The sequence below is a fragment of the Aethalodelphis obliquidens genome, unplaced genomic scaffold, assembly GCF_003676395.1.
Source record: "Aethalodelphis obliquidens isolate GAN/ISIS:26980383/991018 unplaced genomic scaffold, ASM367639v1 scaffold7, whole genome shotgun sequence".
NCBI lineage: Eukaryota > Metazoa > Chordata > Mammalia > Artiodactyla > Delphinidae > Aethalodelphis > Aethalodelphis obliquidens.
This window is the reverse complement of record NW_020837951.1, coordinates 5,137,774-5,157,288: the sequence shown is the minus strand read 5'-3', so window position 1 is coordinate 5,157,288 and position 19,515 is coordinate 5,137,774. Positions and strand designations below refer to the sequence as shown.

Here is a 19,515-nt window from a genome sequence, read left to right as displayed (position 1 = left end):
GGGAGATCTGAATAATTGGTCTCTCACTCTCTGGGGAACACGCTAGCATTCCTCAGTCACACACCACCGTTCCTCTGTATAAAGTCCAGTATACCTAACAAACAAAAAAAGGTATGTAACACGTGAAGAAGCAAAATGAAAAGGGGGACCTACGGTCATACTTTAGAAATCAGCAAAAAAATAACCTACAGATGATCCAGTATTAGAACTAACAGGTAGAGACTTTATAATAACTGTCGTGCTCAAGGATTTACAGGAAAATTAAAGAATGGTTGAATAAGGAATCTCAGAAGAGAAATGGGAATTACAAAAACAAATAGAAAGTCAGTCTGTATCTGAAGTTTAAATCTAATATCCAAAATAAAAAACGATTAGACAGGTTAAACAGCAGAGTGAATACTACAGAAGAACAGTGAACTTGAAGATATGTCAATAGAAATTACCTAAAATGAAGCTCCGAGAGACTGAAAAAAAATTGGACGGAACATCAGTGACCTGTGCAACAGTATCAGGCAATTCAGCATAATGCAATCAGAGTCCCAAAAGGAGAGGAGACAGAATTGGTGAGAAAAAAATTTTTTGAAGAGACAATGGCCAGGCTTTTTCAAATTTGTTGAAGAACAGGAATCCACAAATCCAAGACACTCTGTGAACCTCAGAAAACCACCCCTGGACACAACCTGGTTAAGCTTCTGAAAACCAAATACAAAAAGAAAACTTTTAAAGCAGCTGAAGAAAGAATATTGATGACATAAAGAGAAACAATGTATTGTGCAGTTAATAACAAGGTATTAAATATGTGACAACCGTGGCAAAAAGGCAAAAAGAACATCTTTGCTACCTTGGAGTAAATCAGTGCTTCTCAACCGGTATCGATTTTGCCCCCCGGGGGAATTTCACAATCACAACATCTGGAGACACGTTCCCCGGGGGAATTTCACAATCACAACGTCTGGAGACACGTTTGATCCTCATGAGTGAGGGACGCTACTGGCATCTCGTGGGTAGAGGCTACACATCCTACAGCCCTCCAAAACAAAGAATTATGTGGCCCAAAATGTCAATAATGCCACTGTGAAGAAACCATTAGGAAGACAAAGATTTCTTAGAACACAAAAAAGCACTAACCATAAAAGAAGAAATTGAAAAATGGGATTTCATTAAAATTACAAACTTATGCTCATCAAAAGACTTTGTTATGAAAATGAAAAGGCAAGGTATAGACTGGGAGAAAATATTTACAATACATAAATTAAAGGACTTCTGTGCAGAATATGTAAAGAACTCCTATGACTCAAAAATAAAAAGACACCTCAATTTTAAAATAAGCAAAATACTTGGACAGCTACTTTACAAAAGGGGCTATGCAGATGGCCAATAAGCACATGAAAACTTGCTCAGCATTGTTAGTCATCAGAGAAATGCAGATTAAAACCATGAGATACTATGTCATACCTGTAGAATTACTGAAATTTAAGAACCAACAAGACCAAATGTGGAAAAGATCTAGAGTGACTAGATCTCTTAATGCGTTGCTGGCTGGTGGGAAGGTAAATGGTGCGGCCACTTTGGAAGACCATTTGGCAAATTCTCAATAAGTTAAATATACACTAATTTTAGGGTTTAGCAATTCTAGTCCTAGGTATTCACCCAAAAGAAATGAAAATATATACTCACAGACAGACTTCTATCAGAATGTTCATAGCAGCTTTGTTGATGATAGCCCACACCTGGAAACAGTCCAGATGTTCATCGGCAGGGGAATAGTAGACCCTGGCATCCTCACACAGTGGAATACTATTCAGCAATAAGAAGGGAAGGACGGCTAATGGCATGCAACCATAGGGGTGGCTCTCAAGAGCATATGTTGTGTGTAGCGAGGTCATTTAGGCAAGAAATGAAATAAAGGCATCCAGATTGGCAAGGAGGAAGTAAAACTATGCATCTGCAGGTAACATGATCATGTATATAGAAATCCCAAAGGAATCCACTACAGAACTAGAACTAATGAATGGGACCAGCAAGTTTGCAGGATGCAAGATCAATATATAAAAATTAATTGTATTTCTGTACATTTTCAACAAACCATCTGAAAATGAAATTAAGAAAACAGTTCATTTTCAGTATCATGAAAAGGAGTAAAATACTTAGAAATACATTTAACAGAAGTGCAAAACGTGTGCTCTGAATACAATGAAACATTGTTTAAAGAAATTAAAGGTGATCTAAATAAGTGGAAGGACATGCTGTGTTTATGGATCAGAAGATTTAATGTTGTTAAAATGGCAGTAGGGAACCAGGACTGTGAAAATTAATTTAACATTCATGCCGGGATTCAGTAATGAGTAAGACAGACAAAAGTAGTTAGCTATGTCCATAGAGCTTACATTTGGCGGGGTGGGGAGGGGTGTCAGTCTTTATTAAAACAGTTTCATTTCAAATAGTTAATTTAAGTACTATGAAGACAGTAAAGCAGGATGATGTGGCAGTAATCAGGGAAGCTGATTTAGGTTCGATAGTCAGGAAATGCCTTTCTGAAGAAGTCTCATAAATGTCTGTTTTTACGTTTGTTTCTTTGAATCAGGATCAAGTCAGCCTCACTCACTGAGATCGGCTGGTAGTTCTCTGCAGCCTCTGTATCTATAAATTGCCCTCCCAGGACCGCCTCTCTTTTATTTCCCCTCATAGTACAGTTGATGAACAAAGCAGATCGTTGGTCCTTTGGAGATCCCTGCAGTGTAGCACCCTGTTACTTCCTGTGAAATGGTGCTTGGGTCTGGAGGCTGGACAAGATTCACAGGGTTTTTGGCAACTTTATTAGGCTGGATCTTGAACACTAGCTCTCTATTCAATGATATAAAGGAATTAATTTTTTAGACACGATAATGTTATTATGGTTATGGTTCATGTTTTAGAGCTTTATGCTGGAAGATCCGTGGATGAAATGGTGAGATGTCTGGGATTTACTTCATACTAATAAAGGCTGAGGGGAAGAAAATGGGGCTCTAGGTAACACTCAACTGGCTGGGAGTTAGCGGGTGAAACTGGGTGATGGGTACATGGGTTCATTATGCTCCTCCATCTATACTTTTGAGATTTTCCATAATTTAAAGTTTTAAAAACGATTGTTATTTATTGTAGTTAAAATGAATGGAATACTCTAACCCGCTTCTGAGGATGCAATAACTGTCGATTCACATTCACTTCAGTGAAGTGCTACCCGTTTCTATTCATTTCTGCAGATATCCATTACTTTTCAAATGATGTTTTTAAAAATGAGTTGAGCCATCTGAAATTGCTGCGTTCGGTGGGGTTTTTGTTTTGGTTTTTTCCTTGTAGGGCAAAAATGTCCGTATATTGGCAGTTTCCTATGTTTCAGCCTGATGCGTGGAAGTCAGCCAAGAAACCTGATATTTTCTGTTTTCCACGTGCACGCGTAGTTGTCACATCTTCGTTCCTTTGAAAGTCAGTTTACTAGTTATCAAAGCCTGTGCTCTTATGGTTGGATTTCATTCCAAGTTTTAAAAAGCTGTTACTCATCATTAAATGGTTGTAGCAAACAGTTACTGTTGTTTTTAAAGAAGTTTAAAGAGGGGAAAAAAAAAGGAGAGAGACAGGCAAGTGCATTAAGTATGTTGCCCTCAGGTAAAAATTAGCTTGTCGTGTCCAAGGCACAAAAGACTGGTGTGACTGTACCAAGTGGGGGGGGGGGGGGTGATAGAAGACGATGCCAAGAGATGGATGGGGCCAAGTCATGTGTATCTTTCAGAACTTGTAAGCAGGAGTGAAATGTTTTGACTGCCATTTTCAAGGATCTAGCTGCTGTGTGAACACAGATTGTAGGGGAAGCAGAACGTCAATAAAGTTGTCATATGGTCCAGGCAGAAAGTCACGGCACGGGGGCTCAGAGCAGGGATGTGCTGGGGCATGTTTCAGGGGCAGGCTGCTAGAGGTTTGACTGTTGTGGGGATTAAATAGTTATTTGTAAAGTGCGTAGAAAAGTGCCTAGCACAGAGAAAGTGCTCGGTCATTGGTTCATTATCGTCATTGTCAAAATACTGAACAGCAACCATTTTTTGAGCGTGTAAATTACATTTTAGGCACTTTTCTGAAGGGCACTACCTTCCTAGCTCATTTATTGATATTTCACTCACTGTTTTGAGGTGGGTGGTTTATTTTGCCAGAAAGAAGAGGGACTTGTACACTTCTCTGGTTCCCCCCCCTCCCCTTTGAAGGGACTCCTGTAAGGTTCCTGTGCACAGCGACCCATTTCTAATGGCCCATCGTATTCTACGTTATCAGCCAGGGAGAGATCATACTTAACTAATCATTAATTGTCCCTCAAATCTAGCCCTGGTCTCCCTTAAAGAACCAGTTTCTAAACAAAAATACAGTGTGTGGTGCCTGATACAGCTTTGTGTCAGCACGTGCTCACCATCCTCTGAGCATAAGATTTGCAAACTTGGACAGAATTCAGCTGTGGTCATCGTTTCAACAGTGGAGCTAATTTAAGCTCATTTCTGCAGTACTGGGGAAGTCATTACGAAATAAAAGCGCGCAAATTGGGAGAAAAGACAGTGTGAATCCCTTATCGTCGGTTGCTGATGAGGTCAGCCAAACACTAGAGGAATTAAAATAATTGGTGCTCATCATAACCTAGACATGTTTTTAAACTTTCGCATTTGGGGGCGCTTTTGAGGGTTTGGTTTTCCTGCCCCTGGCGTCATGTCCAGCAGAGACTGCAGGCAGCAGGGCAGATGAACTGTTAAGACTCCCACCTACCATAAATGATGTTTTCAGAGAACTGTGCACATAGAAGAACTTGAGAACTTGTGATTGTAGAGAGTGTTCCTGTGCAGAGCTCAGCTTCCTTTGTGGGTGTTAGAGCATCTGCACCAGAACTAATCAGCGTTCTCTTGCTTCTCCCACTTGCACAGCTGTGAGTGCCTCCTCTCCGTGGATGTGGCCTGCCATTTTACCGTGACTTCTCATCTTATCGTGCTTCCTGTCCCTTTTGTTTTTTAGCAGTCGTCCTCTTCCAGTGGCAGCGTGTTTGGGTCTGGAAACACTGGAAGAGGGGGAGGTTTCTTCAGTGGCCTTGGAGGGAAACCCAGCCAAGACGCAGCCAACAAAAACCCATTCAGCTCGGCCAGCGGGGGCTTTGGATCTGCAGCCACCCCAAGTAAGTTAAGCAAGTTTTCCCAGTCTCTTGGTCCCCTGACGTCATCGTCATCCTCGTGGTGTTATCAAAGCTTCAGTGACAAGTGTAGAAAGGAAAGAAAAGGTCTAGAAGGCCCATTTAAAATATCTACCCCGAAGCAGTGTGATCTGTTTTGATTTTGGTTTTATTTTTGGTTTTCTAGTGAGATGTCCTGTATAATCATGGAGAGACTCAGAGCTGCAGGGGGAGAGGATCTGTGCATTGGGCTACTCCCCTCTTCTCTCCCAAGGCCCAAATTGCTCTGTTTCTTAGGATTGAAATGACTTGAAATGAATGCAAGCAGACAGGCGTAAAAGAGCAGCAGAACCAGCTGGGTGTGCTTGGAGGAGCATCTGGATTTTCATTTGTGTTGGACTCTCTTTGAATTTGCTTTAAAATTCAGCTACTGGAGAGAAATGTCACACAAAAGTTGAAGCCGTCATTATTTCTCATCTCTTACGTTTTCGTCTTGTTTTCAAATGAAGCTGTATCTTTCTGCCGGCACTTTTCTTCTCCAGCTGATTCCTTGTTGATGTCTGTTCATGGTTGGAAATGAAAGAAATGTGTTTGTTTAAATCTTCTAAAAAAATATATCCTGCTGCCAGTGGAGACTGAGATGGGAAGTCGGGCACCTGTCACCTTCATCTTAGCTTCTCTTGTTTAATACGCTCTGCCAGAAGCTTCTCTCTTCCGTTGTGCTATACGCGATCTTAATGCGAGAGCTCGTGTTCCATAGACAGAACAGATGTTTCCTTGATATTAAGGCTCATGTAGTTAAAAAGCAAAACTCTTTGCTGAGACTCCTGGAGTCACAGATCAGTTATTTTGATGTCACTGTTCATCTAGTAATATATAAGGAGAGATTATAGTGAAGACACACATAGCTTTAAACTTGTGAAATTATATAATCAGAAGTTTGTGTTCTGCTAGGAGGAATTTAGAACCCTTGAATGAAGGGATCTTAGAAGTCAAGTCCAGTAACAGTTTTCAGAAGCCGTTTCTGCAGATGAACTCTTACGCAGAATCCTGATACATAGAACAGAGAAAAACAGGGTATTCAGAAGCAGGGGCCAAGAACCAGCAATACTCCTGGGTGGTTTCCCCATCTTTTTCCCAGCTATCAGCACACAACTGCAGGGCTCCATGGCACGTACTTTGAAAACATGATCCTCGGGTGTCAGTCTCCCTTTTCCAATCAAGAAACAAGCCCAGAACGGTTAGGTGATTTTTAGTTACAAAGCCAGAAAGTGGCAGACCTAGAACTCAGCTAGATCGTGCATAAGGTGCCAAACACAGCGTCTGGCACAGAACAGGCATTTGATAAAACATGCTAGTGAGAAATGTGGGTTTGTCCCATGGGCAGATTATTGTCTGCAAGATTGTGTTACTAGCCTATTTTGTTAAAACGTGGGTGTGTCATATCTTTGTAAAAAATCCTTTCCTCCTGTCAGATTAACCTTTAATGCCGTGGCTCTTACCTGGCAGAAAACGGCCTTCTCTCAGTGCTGGGCTGGAGCTGGCCTGTACCGGCTCAGGAGAGCCAGCTTGCACGTTTCTCCCCAGCTCCCTGTTCAGTGACATCAGGGAGTAGTTATGTACACCATAGTAACTGGACAGTGCTACAGATCGGGGACAGACGCCCCCTGCCCAGCCCCGACCTGTTGTTCGTAGGCACACCATTGTTTCTAATTCTTTAATTCTGGTTTAAAATAAACATATATCTGTTCTTGATACCAGACACCTGCAGGTCTTCATCTCCTAAACGTCAGCTGTTGTAAACCAGCAGTTTACTTTCACATTTAAGGGAAGTTTAAGTGAATTTGAATGTATGCAGGAAAGATTTAGCATTATTTTGGTTTTTAAAACTGCGTAATTTGCTAGTGAAACGGACAAGAGCTTCTGTAGCCCTGAGGACCAAGTGCAGGATGAGAGGAAGGAACAGTGGAGAAGGAGCTGGAAGGCCCCTGGGGAGGACACTGGCCTCGCCACAGAACTGAGAACGCTTTCTGCAGGTCACAGGGGCGGCCTCTTTCTCCTCGGGCGACCGTGCGGCGTGTGATCCTCTGAGCAGCACAGTTTCCTGCCCTGTGTGGATGGGCTCCCGGCTCTTTTCCTGCCTGCCAAACACTTCCTTCCCTGCTCTTTCCCTCTCCTTTTTCCCTGTCATCGTGGGGTGTGTCCCCATTGTCATCCAGGTTATCACAGGAGTCTCCAGACTCCCCTGTCTGCCTGCTGTCTCCTACACTGTGGTCTGGAAACCTGTACCAAATTGAATGTCTTAAAACTCTTTTATTTTGCCACTCTCCCTACTCAGAACCCTTCGGCAATGTCCCACTAACTATAGAAGCAAGTCAAGACCAACTCCTTGGGCTATAATGCAGGGCCCTCCATGAGCCCTGACACACTTTTCTGACTTTGAATTCCTTCGCCTGCGCACGCGCTCACACACACACACCCTCACTTCTCCCTGCTTCAGTGCCAGGGTTCACACTGCTTCCCACACGCCGCTCCTCTGAACCTGCCGTTCCTTTCAGCATGAATGTACGTCTTCCTCTGCAGCGTGGCCGAAAGGTCACGAGGATGCACAGTGATCTCTCCCTCTCTGGAATCCTGCAGCCCTTATGCTCTGTTCTTTCACGAGCCATCAGCAGAAGGGAACTCATCTTTACTGATCACCTGCTGTGCGCCAGTTGTTCAGTGTGTGCGGTCTAATCACCTCTCACAACAGTATTTTCAGATGTGGCCGTCCCCATTTTACCAATAAGGAAGTAGGTTCAGAGTGGGAATGTTGACTTCCAGTGGTAACAGCCATTAAGTGGCATAAGGAGGGTTTCATCCTGGCATGTGTGCAGAGCTCTGATCCACTGTGTTGCCTGCTGAGATCGTCTGGCCTCGCCATGGAATGGAACACCTCCCCATGCGCCTTGTCTGACAGCCCTTGTGATCACTCCGCATGGCATCGAACATGCTCCCCTGCAGATAGATATCTGAGCACAGATTGGGCGGCCAGCAGTTCCCTTGGTGACATTTAGGCCCCAGGCTGCCTGGTCCTGGAGCTGCCCTCTTTAGGCCTGAGGAGTAATTGGAACTATGCATTGATCGAGAAAGACAAGCTAGGAACATTGGTGCTTGGAGCTGGCGTGTTCTATATCCGGAAGCTCACACTAGAAAGGTTTCTTCTCTCTCTCTTCCCCGAGACTCTACCATAGATACGGTTAACCCCTGGGGGTCCTGTGAATTGCTACCTGTAAGGCCCTATTGCCTCCTTGAGTCTTGTCCTAAAGACACTGGTGAGAACAGTTCTCAGCACATTCTTTCTGCACAGGGGCTTGAAAGACATGTTTGTGTGAGGATGAAGGAGTCATTTGATGAGAATCCTTTGGTCCCACAAGGCTCCTTCTACTACTGTTCTTTAAGAGAATGTCTTGGGAAGGTATCCTGGACGAGGGCTTCTGAGAACTGCCTTCTCAGTGTGTGTTGAATTCTCGTCTAGTGACTTTAGACCTGCAGAATGACGTGGGACCTGGTCTCTGTGATGTTATTTATATCAAGTATCATTTAATTTAAGTTGGGTCAGACCCTGTTGTTGGATTTTGCTAGTGTTTTTGCCAAATAAAAGACCATGGAGGATCCACGTTGCACCAGTGGGGGGAAGCCCAAAGCGGATGCCAGTGTGACCCATTCTTGGAACCCCCAGTGGAGGTCATCCGGTGGCTCTGCAGAGACAGGCTTTCTTACTGGCTAGTTCACAAGTGAAGAAGTCTCTTCCACAGTGAAATGTTGTTCCAACAGCCAACACACCACATTCTCAAGAGCCAGAGACTGTTATTTTGGAGCCACTAGGAGAAAACTGAGAAGCACATTGTTGGCCATAGAGACAGAGAGAAGCAGACATCCCATCGTTTAATGCTACTTTGTTTCAGAGCAGCTTAAATAAATCCTAAAATGTTTCAACATGCAGAGCTCCTTTGGAGACTACAAATGACAGCTGTTACAACTTGAATGGCTTGATTCTAGTGATCTTTGCAAAATGAAAAGGGTTTAACTTTCTGCAGCTGACCTGCTCTGTTTTATTGTATTAAACTTGATTGGGATAGGAAACATGATTGGCAGGAGAAAAGTTAAACAGAGAGGGAAGTCCTGTTTTCTAGGACTACCTTATGCCTGACTAGGGGCTTTCCATACATTAATTCATTCAGTCTTCCCAGCAGCCTTGCCTGGGCACAGTGGCTGTCCCATTATATGTATGAGGAAACTGGGACTCGGGAAGATTAAGTCCTTGCCCCACAGTTATTAGGTTTTCGAAGCCAGGGCTGACTGCACAGCTCATTTATTCCACTGTCATATCTGTGAACATCTTAAAGACAAAGGAGTCTTAAAGAGATAAAGGGATAAAGAAGCCCGAAGACTTCTAAATGTTCTCTGACTTCTCTAGAATTTGTCTTCCAGCACTGTCCCAGTAAAATCATTTCATCTCTGTATTTCTGATTTCTCCAAGAGGAGATCTAGCCTCTAATCTTGTACTTGAATTTGTTTGCTATTTGGAATTTTTGCCTTGGTAGCGCTAACAAAGTCAGAAAATTGCAGTCCTCTGTTCTTGAAATACCAAATAAAAGGAATGGCTGAGAAGCCTGGTTTTGTACTGCCATTGGAGGAATCTGATGTAACCTTCAGCCGGCTCACTAAGGGAAGGATCAGACTGCTCCAGAGGGCATTTTGCAGACTCTACCGGAGGGTATATAGTCCCGTGCGACCGTATGTGAAGGTGGTGAAAAGGAATCCGTTATCCACTCCTGCTCTCAGTGCCTGACCTACTCACAGCCAAGCTCCCACACTGTCAGCAGTAGCTTTACAGAGCAGGTGAGCCTGCGGTGGTCCGAGGCTCTGTGTTATTGGTGCCTACAGACATTTGAGGTGGTTGTGTCCCTGAGGTGAGGCTCCTCACTTCTTGGCCTGCAGGTCAAGAGCACTGCAAGCGGAAGTAGTAACGGAGTTGCATCTCACACTGGGGTGGGATTGGCAGCAGAGCGAGATGAGAGACCCTGGCGCTGACGGGCTAGTGGTAGACCACCTCTGCAGACGGCCCGACTTGCAGAGTTATTCGCCCTCCACTCTTTTCCTTTCCGTCACCTTCTCCGTGAGCGCCTGACAGGCTTGGGGGAAGACTGGCCTGTGCAGGTGCTTGTAGGCCTCGCTTGGTGACATGGAGTCAATGCCCCGTTGCCACCCGGAGCACGTCATTTCAGCCTCCTGTCCATGCCTGTGGCTTTGGGCAGTGATCCCATTTCAGCAGAGCTTCTTGCTGCCTTACTGTGGGTGCAAACTCATTTTAATGAAACACGCATCCAAACATGGTGGGGAAATGTGAGTTATCCCTCCCCTCTCCCCCCGGAAAAGAGTTAAAGAAAAATTCCTGTTACTTAGTGTGCTGTTTGTACTCTCTCCAAGCACTTCTGTGTATTTGACTTTGGCTGTTTATACGTTGCCTGTCAGATTCACATTTCTTGTAACAAAATACTTCTCACCCATCTTGGTTTTTAGTAGTTCACTTCCTTATTTTTTTTTTAATTAATTAATTTATGTGGCTCCAGTGGGGTTTAGTTGCGGCACGCGGGATCTTCGTTGCAGCATGTGGGGTCTTTTGTTGTGGCACGCGGGCTTCTCTCTAGTTGCAGTGCACGGGCTCAGTAGTTGCAGCACACAGGCTCTCTAGTTATGGCTCGCAGGCTCTAGAGTGTGCGGGCTTGGTAGTTGGCAGCGCACGGGCTTAGTTGCCCCGCGACGTGTGGGATCTTAGTTCCCCGACCAGGGATCGAACCTGTGTCCCCTGCATTCGAAGGCGGATTCTTAACCACTGGACCACCAGGAAAGTCCCTCATTTCCGTTTTTCCTTTAAGTCTTGGAGCCGGTTCAGTGTGTAGCTGCAGGAGCGACCCACTGGATAAGCCTCTGAAAGGTCAAGGGCTTAACTGAACCTCTTAGAAAGAGGAAATCAGACTGGAAGTCTTGCTGGCCCCTTACATTCTTCAGAGCATGCCTAGCTCCTATCAGATCAGAGGTAGGAGCAGCAGGGTTTTTCCTGTTTCGTCTGCCGTTCTCTGCACAGATCAAGCAGTGGCAAGCATGCCCAGCTAGACGGTAAAAGCAGAACGCTGGAAGCCACCGCGCTCGGTTTGGATTCGCTCTTTGTTTTCTCTAGTTTGACAGAATTTGAAGTTGGTCTTCATACGAGGAGATCCATGAAAACCAGCCCTGTTCTTCAGAAGCAAATGGTCTCGTGTGCAGCTGCGGGGTTGGTCCTGTGTTGGACATACCTGTGATACCTGTGGGCACGCAGGTACCTTTCTGCAGAAGAGCCTCTTCACTGGGACCTGTTGCGGCCCCGTTGTTTTGTGCCTGTAGAATCACGACAGGAAGTCCTGAGCCTGAGCACCGGAATGATTAAAGACTTGTCATCGAGATGCATGCAGGGCTTCCCTGGTGGCGCAGTGGCTGAGAGTCCGCCTGCCGATGCGGGGGACGCGGGTTCGTGCCCTGGTCCGGGAAGATCCCACATGCCGCGGAGCACACAAGGTCGTCTCAGCGACCTTGGATCCTCGACTTCTCTATCATTCCCTTCTCCGCAGACACCTAGTGAGGTTCCTTCCTTCTCTGTTCTGAGAAGCAGATAAGGACATTTTTCTCCCTCTGATCTCCCTCATACGTGTTCTTCATCTCTTCAGATACCTCTAACCTTTTTGGAAACAGTGGAGCCAAGACGTTTGGTGGCTTTGCCAGCTCATCATTTGGAGACCAGAAACCTGCTGGCACCTTTAGCTCTGGAGGAGGAAGTGTGGCCTCCCAAGGCTTTGGGTTTTCCACTCCAAGTAAAACAGGTACTCCTATGCCTGTTAGCTGTGGTTATTGTTAGATGCGTATTTAACATTGCACAGACCTCTGGAAGGAGAGCTCTCTGGGGTGTTCTCAGGGGAGAGTATGGAGTATGGATGAAGGGACCTTTTCCCCAAAATTCATTTTCTAATTATCGAGCATCTACTACGTTTCTGACGCTGTTCTAGGTCTCCTGAGACATGTTAAAAAGCACAGAATGCACAGCATGCAGCCCTGAAGAGAACTTCATGTTTTCTTAGGGAAGAAAGCATTGTGAATACTTAGTTGCATTTAACAACCAAAGTGAGGGAACATATAAGACCGTGATAACTGAAATAGAAACAAGAAAGCATCCTAAGTCAGATTTGCTTGGATGCCCATTACCTGTGATGGGCAAGACAGATTATTTATTTAATTTCTTATGTCTATATCATTTGTCCTCCTTCCCAAATCACTTTTTTTTGTACTTGTGAGTGTAACATACATAAATGTATTGATATTCCTGTACATATACAGTATCCACATATCATAACTCTGCAGCTCAATTAATTTTTGCAGTTGGAATATACCCATGTAGTCAGGAATAAAGAACGTTACAGTACTACTTTTTATCCCAGCATTACTTTTAAAGTATACATTTATAAACTGTGTGGCTTCTTACAATCATGTATTATTACACTTATAATTAAAAATTTTAAAGAACAATATATGTTTACCTGCAAAACCGTACTTCATCTCTGTCAGCTGCCCCTCTATCCTATTTCTGTCTCTGAGATCTACAGAGGGGATCTGTGCATACCTGCCCTTGTTGTGTGGAAGATTGTGTGAAAAGACTTTTTTAAGGCAGGGGGTCAAGGGGGAGGATATTTGCTGAGCAAGCAGTTCTTCAAAATAAAGCAAGTGCCCCGCAGGTGAGCGGGCAGGATACTTCTCCCTTGTGTGTATCTGAATTTATGGGGGGGGTTGCAGAGGAAGGACCCTACCCGAGGAGCAGATGCCTGGGTGGCTCTGACTGAGGAGCAGAACTGCCCCAAATTAGTACCTGGAATCCCACCTTTTAGAACCGAAATTGCTGAGGTTTCTGCACGCACTGTGCACCTTTACTCAGACCCGTGCCTGGGCTGGGTTAGTCTATGAGTGCTAGTTTTTTTAAACTCCTTCCTAGAATCTAAAATGGACTAGAAATGAGCATCACAGCTTTATTCTGCCGCCACCCTTCCCTGCAGTGAATGATTTAAAAATGAAAGTGCTACAAAGGTTTTGGTCCTGCTTGACAAGGCAAATATTATTTGACTAAGAAATTTTAGGTTATTAATCATCAAGACTTTTAAATTTACTTTTTCAGGAACCTGATCATGTTTTCTTCGATTCTTGTGTTTATCTTCTATGTTGTTCCTTATCCTGGGATCATGTCCCAGTTGATCTGAGAATTTGCCCCTTTTATTTTTGCAGTCTGAGAGAAAATGTGTCCTCCCACGTTTCAGAATATTTTTCCTATTTGATTACTTGCCCCATGAAACCACCTAGATTGAGGTCTCGAGGGATTTTTAGATTGATGGTTTGGTTGGGTCTCTGAAATCCCAAAAGTGCCCATCCTCCCTTGAGTACAGTTGCAGTAGAAAATAATACCACTGGAGATCATTTGAGGAGAGAACAGGAAGTGGGACAGACTGAAAATGACCTTCCTGCCACCCCCAGTCCACTGGGGTCACCCCACTGCTCTGTCAGTGGAGTTGCTGGATTTGGTGGTAGTGGCAGGGGGCAGCGTGGCATGTAGTGGTGAGGGGATGGGTAGTCTTGTGAGTCGCTCAGCCCTGTTCCAATCCCAGCTCTACTGCTCACCAGCTGGCTCAGCGTAGATGAGAGACATGTTCTCTGAGCCTCGGGGTCCTCACCTGTGAAGGAGGGAGTCCCAGGTTTGTTGGGAGGATTGAAACAAACTGGTGTACAGCACCTGGCACGTGGAGGGCCCTCAGTAAATCAGAAATCTTATTATCATTGAGTGCTACTAAATTTCTGTCTCTTCTGGAGGAGAAAAAATATAAGCATCTAATAAAATTGGAACCCCCCTAGCATCAGGAGTGAGTTGCCTGTCTCCAGAAATAAAGCCCAAGTGACCATTCTCTTCTGTTTCACATAGCTGTGACATGGATTCGTTGTTTGGGGGGCATTTTGTGTGTGTGTGTGTGTGTGTGTGTGCGCGCGCGCGCGTGCATGTGTGCGCTTAATCTCCTCCCCTTCCTGTCCAGTATACTTTCTGTATCATTGTGACTTCTCATTTTTCACTCACCTTCCACCAAGAACTCTGAACACTATTGAGTACAAGGCACTAGATAAAGGCCTGTGTGTCCAGGAAGAAAGTGTAACCAGATCTGTGATCAGTCTTAAATAATTCAACTGCAAGGGTTTTTTAGCACTTTTTTTTTTTTTCCAGTCTGTTATATTTGTAACCCAACAGTCTCCATTATCATGGCTTGGAATTTCACTCAAGGTTTTAAAATACAGAATGTAAACCCAAACGTGAGCCCGCACAGAAAGCACCTTCTCAGTTGTGCTTCTGCTGTTCATGGTAAATAAGCAAACGATTGAACCACAAAGTAGCAGCTAACTAAGGCGTTCAGCTGACAGCTTTTCGTGTCCAGCGGTTGATCTTCCCTGTTGCAGGTGGCCGAAGCTTGTGCTGTGATTACGCTCATAGTAAGAAGGCCTGAGTGATCCCTCTGTCAACGGGATTCACTTTCTGAAGGGACGAGAATGAGGTCCCCGTCTCCCTGGGCAAATCGCCTCCTGGCTCTGCCTGGGCCACCACTCCTCCCTTCAGCATGTAGCTCCTGGGCCGATGGTCACTGTAAGAAATGCTGCCCTTTAGAGCACACGTCCTGTACCGTTTTGCTCTGTTCTGCTCAATAGATACTCAGCAAGTGTCTCTGCTAATAGCCTAGAGTGATGTATGCAGTATCTTGGGGTTTGGGAACCCTCCCCAGGAGCAGAAGGAACAGTTAGGGAAGGACCTTCTGTTTTCCCGCCTGATGGGCATCCGGCAATCAGGGGAGGTGGCCTGGGCACGCCTGGCCCTTCCTGTGCGGTCACCTGCATGCGTGCCACCCCTGCAGGCCTGTGTCCACGTGAGTGAGAGCGCTGGGAGCCTGCCCAGGGGGTCGTGGACTCAGGGCTCTCCTCCCGGCTGATTGATTGCCTTATCACATTTATGCAGCAGCCTTCCTCCAGACAAGAAACGGCGTGCTTTTTTATTGAGGAGTAGTTCCTGACTGCAGAGAGAGCATTTTTTAAAAATTCTTCTGTACAGGGAGAGAAAGACTCCTGTGAGAGATGTGAGAGCTCTCAAGCTCTAAATAAGTAAAAAGCACCTGGCCGAGCGTCAGCCTCTCCATCTCCTCTGTAACCCGGCTCGCAGATTCTCCCTGAGAGGGGATTTGAGCCTCTAATTTTATAATTTGTGTTTCCATGAAGCGAGATGCCTTGCCTATGTGATGATAAGTAATAAACTCTGACCACTTTGACAGCTGGGTAGGGATCGGCGCTTTTGAGCGTGACTTTTCAGTGAGGAGTCTCAAAACATGGCAGAGGGTCTGGGCGGGGGTCTGCCGTGCGTGGGGTTGGTTCTTGGTGGCAGTCGGATCTCACGAGACTTGGAGCTGATGAGTCCAGCTTGCCTCTGGGAGGGCCAGGGAGCTCGCAGACAAACACGGAGTCTGCTGGACTCTTAGAACTCCAAGGAGCTCTCCTACATGGACCCCAGACCCCTCTGCTAGAAATGGAGGGGGTGGCGGGTTGGGTTGGGTTTGGGTTTGGGTTTGGGTTTGTTATTTTGCTGGTAGAAAGGGTGTTGCCCTTTGCTGTAGTGTTTTGAATCTGAGTTTCTAACGTACTTTCCCCTTTCTCCTCCCTCTTTTGATTTGGTTTCTCACTGCTCATTGTCTTCTCTTCCTGTCTCCTTTCTTTCTCCCTGTTTCTGTTTGTTTGCCTCTGTTTTGCTCAGGTGGCTTCGGTGCTGCTCCAGTGTTTGGCAGCCCTCCTACTTTTGGGGGATCCCCTGGGTTTGGAGGGGTGCCAGCATTCGGTTCAGCCCCAGCCTTTACAAGCCCTCTGGGCTCGACGGGAGGCAAAGTGTTCGGAGAGGGTACCGCGGCCGCCAGCGCGGGAGGATTCGGGTAAGCCCCCCATAGAGGCCTGGGCAAACCCACAGGCTCAGGTCAGCAGAAGCACTGGGGCCCAGTACTGCTGCTTTGAAAAGAAAGTTCTTGTTTCCCCTACTCTCGACTGAGCTGAAAGCCCCTCCCTTGAAATCAGCAAACCAGTCGCTCCAGGATTCCTGTTGTCTCCAGGGGAAGGTTCGTGTCTTCCAAGGCAGACTCTGTCCAGTACGTGGTGGACGTCCGCCGTGTTGCTGTCCCCTGATACGTGGCGTCGTGGCTGGCAGATCCCTGTTCTCCTGGTGGAGCTACAGGGTTGGTTAGAGGAAGAGAAACAGTCTCACCGTGGCTGCTTTACAGCCAGGATTGCCCCTTGTGTGGTGACTTCTGTTAGGAGACTCTGAATGAACAGTTTCTAATCACATTCTTTCCTCTTGGGATTGTTGTGCAGAAGGCCCATTGTCCTTGAGCAAACAACTCCTTGTGTCCCCTGCTCCGCTCCAGACCCCCAGAGTGGGTCTTCGGTGCACAGTCCCCTGGGCCAGCTTCCTTAGGCACTGCCTGGGCCCCGTGCGTGTTTCAGAGTCTCCACGACTGCTCAGCCTTCAAGGCGGCTCTCACTCCCTTGTGCATATCCTCACTTGAAAATGCCATATTAGAGATTTGCTTTTAAGGGCCCCAGAAATTTGTTCTGGTTACCAGAACCCCATGGAGAAAATAGCCTTCACCACACCACAAATTCCCAGTAAAATATATGTGGTGATGACTACAAAGTGTCTCCTTCAAAGGAGGTGTGGAGTCGGAGATTAACGTCTTACAGGCCTCTCGCTGTCCCTGTCCTCAGCACTGGCTCAGGATGTGTAAAGCTAGAGGGTTGGGGAGTGGAGCCAGGGGCTTGTTTGGGAGAGCTGTCAGGGTACATGGGATGAGGGTTGGCCAGGTGAAAGCATCTTTATCTTGAAAATAAACTCAAGTGGACTCCTTATTCATACCCTTTCCTCTCCATGAAAGATGCTGGTGCAGCAGTGCTGGCGAATTTCAAGGAAAGTGAGCAAGTTGATGTATTGCTTCTTAGATTTCATGCAGAGACCAATGCGTCTTTTAAGTTTCTCCCAGGAAGTCAGGAAACCCCAAGACTTAAAGTTAAGAAAAGCTTTTAAAGGAGAGTTGGGATCGACTTAAGCCAGTATCCTGGCAGGTTCTGACTGTTCTCGCCAGTGACCGCCCGGCACATAATGCTGCAAAGTTGGTGGAAGGTTCGTGGTTGACTAGGAATCTTGAGGTTTTTATTTATTTATTTGAAACCAGCTATTTTCTTCACTAGTAAAAAAAAAAAAGTATCAGATTCTGCCTTGGCTGGGGGCTCTCCCACATAAATCCTGACTGGCTGGTTCCATTTTTTCCAGCAGAGCTGAGTACCAGCTTTGGTTTGAAATCTCCGAAAGAGCCTGTCACCTTTTTTCAGGTCCCTGGCCAGGAAACTGTATCTGACCCCGACTGACATCTGAGGAGTTCCCACAGGCGTACACGAGAGACCCGAGGCAGGAGAGGGATTAGAGTAGGACCAGTGACCTGGAATTTCCAGACAGTGGAGGAGAACTCAAACACTGGGCAAGGGGGGATTTCATATGGCGTCCCTTTATTTTTCTTCCCGAAGCTGAGGTGAAGGTTGGCTCTGGGCTCTAGCCTGTTTGTTCTGAGAGGCAGCCACTTTTAACCAAGCAAGTTACCTCGAATCACGCGAGTCTCACTTCCTGAGACTCGGGAGGGGGGATGAGGCCGTCGGGCGGCAGAGCGACCGCGTGGCCACGCTTAACCGCAGCCTCATTTCTCGCCGGAACCCAGGTTTGGGAGCAGCAGCAACACCACGTCCTTCGGCACCCTCGCCAGTCAGAACGCCCCGACGTTCGGATCGCTGTCCCAACAGTCTTCTGCGTTCGGGGCCCAGAGCGCGGGATTCTCCGCCTTCGGGTCAGGCAGCGGAGGTAGGCAGCCAGACCTCTTCCCTCACCGTGGTCCCTCCTTTCGTCTCCTCAGTAAATGCCTGGACACCCCCGGCCCAAAAAAACAAGAATGAGTGGTTTTACCTGGCTGTTCAGTGTAGTATTTTAAAAGCCAAAAGTACTTGAAAGACAAAATGTTCTTTTTAGGTTTTAATTAGGTTTGTAACGCTGTGCTGTTTCTTGCCAAGTAAAGAAATGGCTGACCTGGTTTTTCTCTCAAGATTTGAGGACCCCCCAAAATAACCTTGATTTAAAAATCAGACTCAAAAAATAAGATATAGAAAAAAATAAAAATAAGACGTAGAGACTTTACAAAATGTCTTTCGTTTGTTTGACACTCCGCTTCTCCACATAGTACAGTGTGTGCATTCTGCTTTTATCCTTGCACCACACTTATTAGACACAGAAGTTAGGCATCGTTATTATTTTACAAATGACACAAAAACTCCAAGGAACCAGTTTGCCCAAAGGGCCAGACGGTGAGCAGCAGAGCCAGGCCTAGAACCCGCGTGTCTTGCTGCTCTGGCCTCAAGAAGGAGAGGAAGCAAGTGGATGGGAGAAGTAGAAAAAACATATTTTCCCGACGCAGTGGATCTGTGTGGCACGGTGCAGCAGTGAGAGGGTGCCTACCCAAGACCCTCTGCCAGTGCCCGCCAGGGAGGGGGGAAGAACCCTGAAATAAAAGACCACAGCACTTCCTGCCCGCCCGGACCTGCAGGCAGTGCAGGAGGAGGGAGACAAAGGGAGGGAAAGAATGCAGCCTAGAGACCACCTTTATCTTCCAAGTGTGTGGTGCTGTTTTTTTGGGGGTTTTTGTTTGTTTTTTTCTTTTGGCTGCGTTGGGTCTTTGGGTCTTTGTTGCTGCGTGGGCTTTCTCTAGTTGCGACGAGCAGGGGCTACTCTTTGTTGCGGTGCAGGGGCTTCTCACTGCGGTGGCTTCTCTTGTTGCAGAGCACAGGCTCTAGGCGTGTGGGCTTCAGTAGTTGCAGCATGCGGGCTTAGTAGTTGTGGCTCGAGGGCTCTAGAGCGCAGGCTCAGTAGTTGTGGCACACGGGCTTAGTTGCTCCGCGGCATGTGGGATCTCCCCGGACCAGGGCTCGAACCTGTGTCTCCTGCATTGGCAGGCAGATTCTTAGCCACTGCACCACGGGAAGTCCCGTGTGTGTGTGTGTGTGTGTTTTAACTGCACCCTTTTCCTCTTTTTCAGGATTTAGCTTTGGATCATCTAGCTCGTAAGTATCTATCTTCAGTTATTTTGAGTCATTAATGAACGATGAAAGAGTGTGTG

At 46.3% G+C, this 19,515-nt stretch overlaps 1 protein-coding gene across 19 annotated transcripts in view; it reads left to right on the top strand.

The window, feature by feature from the left end:
- NUP214 (nucleoporin 214) overlaps nucleotides 1–19,515 on the top strand; it is a 144,497-nt gene that overhangs the window by 80,627 nt on the left and 44,355 nt on the right. For 16 of the 19 annotated variants that reach the window (XR_003432435.1, XM_027104499.1, XM_027104498.1 and 13 more), the window contains 5 exons: nucleotides 5,026–5,182; nucleotides 11,923–12,075; nucleotides 16,071–16,242; nucleotides 18,070–18,209; nucleotides 19,435–19,459. Coding sequence is in view for 18 of the 19 variants with exons in the window: in XM_027104499.1 (XP_026960300.1) it covers nucleotides 5,026–5,182; nucleotides 11,923–12,075; nucleotides 16,071–16,242; nucleotides 18,070–18,209; nucleotides 19,435–19,459 (647 nt within the window). In the remaining variant the exon portion in view is untranslated. The remainder of the gene's footprint in view (nucleotides 1–5,025; nucleotides 5,183–11,922; nucleotides 12,076–16,070; nucleotides 16,243–18,069; nucleotides 18,210–19,434; nucleotides 19,460–19,515) is intronic. The other 3 variants (XM_027104505.1, XM_027104504.1, XM_027104490.1) reach the window with 2 other exon arrangements.